At 46.9% G+C, this 2,443-nt stretch overlaps 1 protein-coding gene across 1 annotated transcript; it reads right to left on the reverse strand.

Annotated features, from left to right (window-relative positions):
* Positions 1-353: 353 nt before the first annotated feature.
* N7533_001861 (trichothecene 3-O-acetyltransferase) lies at positions 354-2,053 on the reverse strand (the record flags this gene model as incomplete). Its single annotated transcript, XM_057098511.1, has 2 exons — positions 354-392; positions 743-2,053. The coding sequence occupies 2 exons, from the start codon at positions 2,051-2,053 to the stop codon at positions 354-356; spliced, it is 1,350 nt and encodes a 449-aa protein (XP_056963647.1).
* Between the last annotated feature and the right edge of the window lie 390 nt (positions 2,054-2,443).

Genomic DNA, 2,443 nt, shown 5'->3' on the forward strand with positions numbered 1-2,443 from the left:
TCCGATATGAAAATGGGAATCGAGTGCTTAGAATTAGGTATCTATTTACTAAATAGACTTATATAGTTTAATTATATTATGATTATATCCTTAACTCATAGGTTGCAATATTGTAATGTCGGGCACGGGCATTGCCCTGAAGATAGGAAAGCCAATTGAATCGTGGCACCGAATCTTAGCAGCGGCCCCGCCTCAAATGGTAACCGAGCCACCAGACTAACATACACTGGAATTCCAATTCTAAGAAACGCAACAAGTCAGCGAGCGGTGCTGAAGTCCATAAGCCTCTGGATGTTGGTGGATAGACCTCGTTTCACGTGGCTTGACTATGCCCCTTTGCTGAAAGATCCGTACTACGTCGAGCAATCGTAAATGGTAGCAATCAGCTGCGGCTATCTGCGCGGCAGTTTTCAAATAAAGCCGTCGCTGCCACAATTCCTGCTACGCAACTCACCTTCAAATCTATTCCTGAAAAACACCGTAGGATGACATGTGCTCTGATTATGCTTCTAACGTGCAAACATTATATTAACCCAGCTTGGTTCTTTGTGTAGGCACCTCGGAAACTTTCTCATGTGCAGTTCGGTTCCTAATCTTTACCAGCCTCATATCACAGCACAATATTTTCCAAGATACGAATATAAGCCACGCTCGTTATCCGAGATTAGTCGATGCATTGCACATATTTGCCAAACTTCTCATCAGTCTTCAACAATTTCATTTCTGCCTCCTTCAAACAAACCCCAAACGAAATTCCCTTCTCTTCCGACTTCGGCATCAAGTTCACCCATCCTTCTCCTATAGGAGGTAAACCCGGGCGTAACACGTTCTCCGGTCCTCCCAACCCCAGATTGAAGGTATCACTATAACAGTTCATCTTCGCCCAGGAAGTAACCATCACATCGTACGATGGCTTGAGATACTTCAAAATGGGAGACTCGTGTGGATGGCGGTTCATCAATGTCATTATCACTCGCATCGCATGTCCAAGGTCGTCAATGCCCAACTTTTCTCGCAATCTAGTCGCGATTGCGCCAAGAGGCATGTCTAAAACATCCTCGACAGCCATGTTATTGAATGCCATGTTCTGCATCATGCCCGGGTACATGTCTGCGACGCCCATCGCCTTCCTCGCATCCACTGCTCTTGCCAATAACAACCTCGTGGAAACGTGGAGATGAGAGCTGCGTGCACGAGAGATTGCTTGCCAGATTAATGCAGTAAGAGCGTCGTCAGTGGACACGAAATGAGAATTCGGGACTGATTCAGTAGCTTTCACTTTGAGTTTCGCCAGAGACGACGGAAGTGCCTGGAAATATGCCCAGGTAACTTTCACCGGCTCGCTAGGACCATCATCGTCAGCATTTGGCTTCGATGTGGCTGGATCGACTGTCTGAATTTTCATCTTTCTGTTGAGTTGACAGGATATTTCTGCTCTGAGTTCCTGATCATCTTTGTTCCCCAGTAAAGCAAGGTCGACTTCCATTTTCCTGTTTCCCAGACGCAGCTCTTCTTCTGTGAATGCGATGCCATGGCAAGCCTTATTCAGTAGTCGGATCATTGTAGTCTGTCCCGTCATATCCATGGCGCTATGGTTTGCCGAAAACGTGATGACGACAGCGCCCGTGATGAATGTTGCCCGTAGGAGGAATACTGGCACCGGATGAGATGGACTGGGAGCCTGGCCGAGAGGAATCAGGCGCGGTGCGAACACGTCTGGATTGAGCATTCGCATAGACCAATTTGCCTCTCTAAAGGCATGAATCGTAAAGTCTGGCCGATTTGCTCTCTGAAATATAGGTACCTCTTCGAACGGTATGATTCTGGGAACTTCAGAGCCGCCTTCCCCAGCCCTCGTGCTTGCAACTTGTCCAGCTATCCATGGAAAGTATTCAGAAAAACACTGCAAGCCAGTGGTGAGGGTCTGGATGACAGGTTCCGTGGCCGTATGATGTGGACTCTCATCTAAAGGGAAGATATAGCTTAGATTTGTGTACATCAATCTGAGCATAGGGTGCTGTCCCAAGATGTCGAGTTCCAAAGCGAACGCCATTTCGTTTAAGTGTATTTGTGTCTGGATTTATTGATAGAGTGAGGTGGAGGTAGAGTGTGAGAGAAATTTGGCCATGAATGAAAAGATAAGAAAACGGCAGGCTTCTTAAATACAAAATAGGGCATCCACGGGAAACGTGTACTTCAGTCACTGATCCGTCGACCCACAAGGAGTTCTATTCCCGGTTCCTCTCCTTGATACCTCGTAGTCAAGCCATCTACTAAACACATCTGCGCGATCTTCTGCGCTTGGGGCATATTGCCACGTGAATCCGGACAGTCGGACAAATAAAATCCAGCGATTCATCTGTTGACTGATCATCGACTCTTTTGAGTTCTTGCGCCAAGTTCTTATGACACGTCTAGACCAAATCTCAGGGGGGTATATTTG

The sequence above is a fragment of the Penicillium manginii genome (genome assembly GCF_028828005.1).
Source record: "Penicillium manginii strain IBT 31320 chromosome Unknown utg000002l:1.0-5564898.0:1.0-5567710.0, whole genome shotgun sequence".
Lineage (NCBI taxonomy): Eukaryota > Fungi > Ascomycota > Eurotiomycetes > Eurotiales > Aspergillaceae > Penicillium > Penicillium manginii.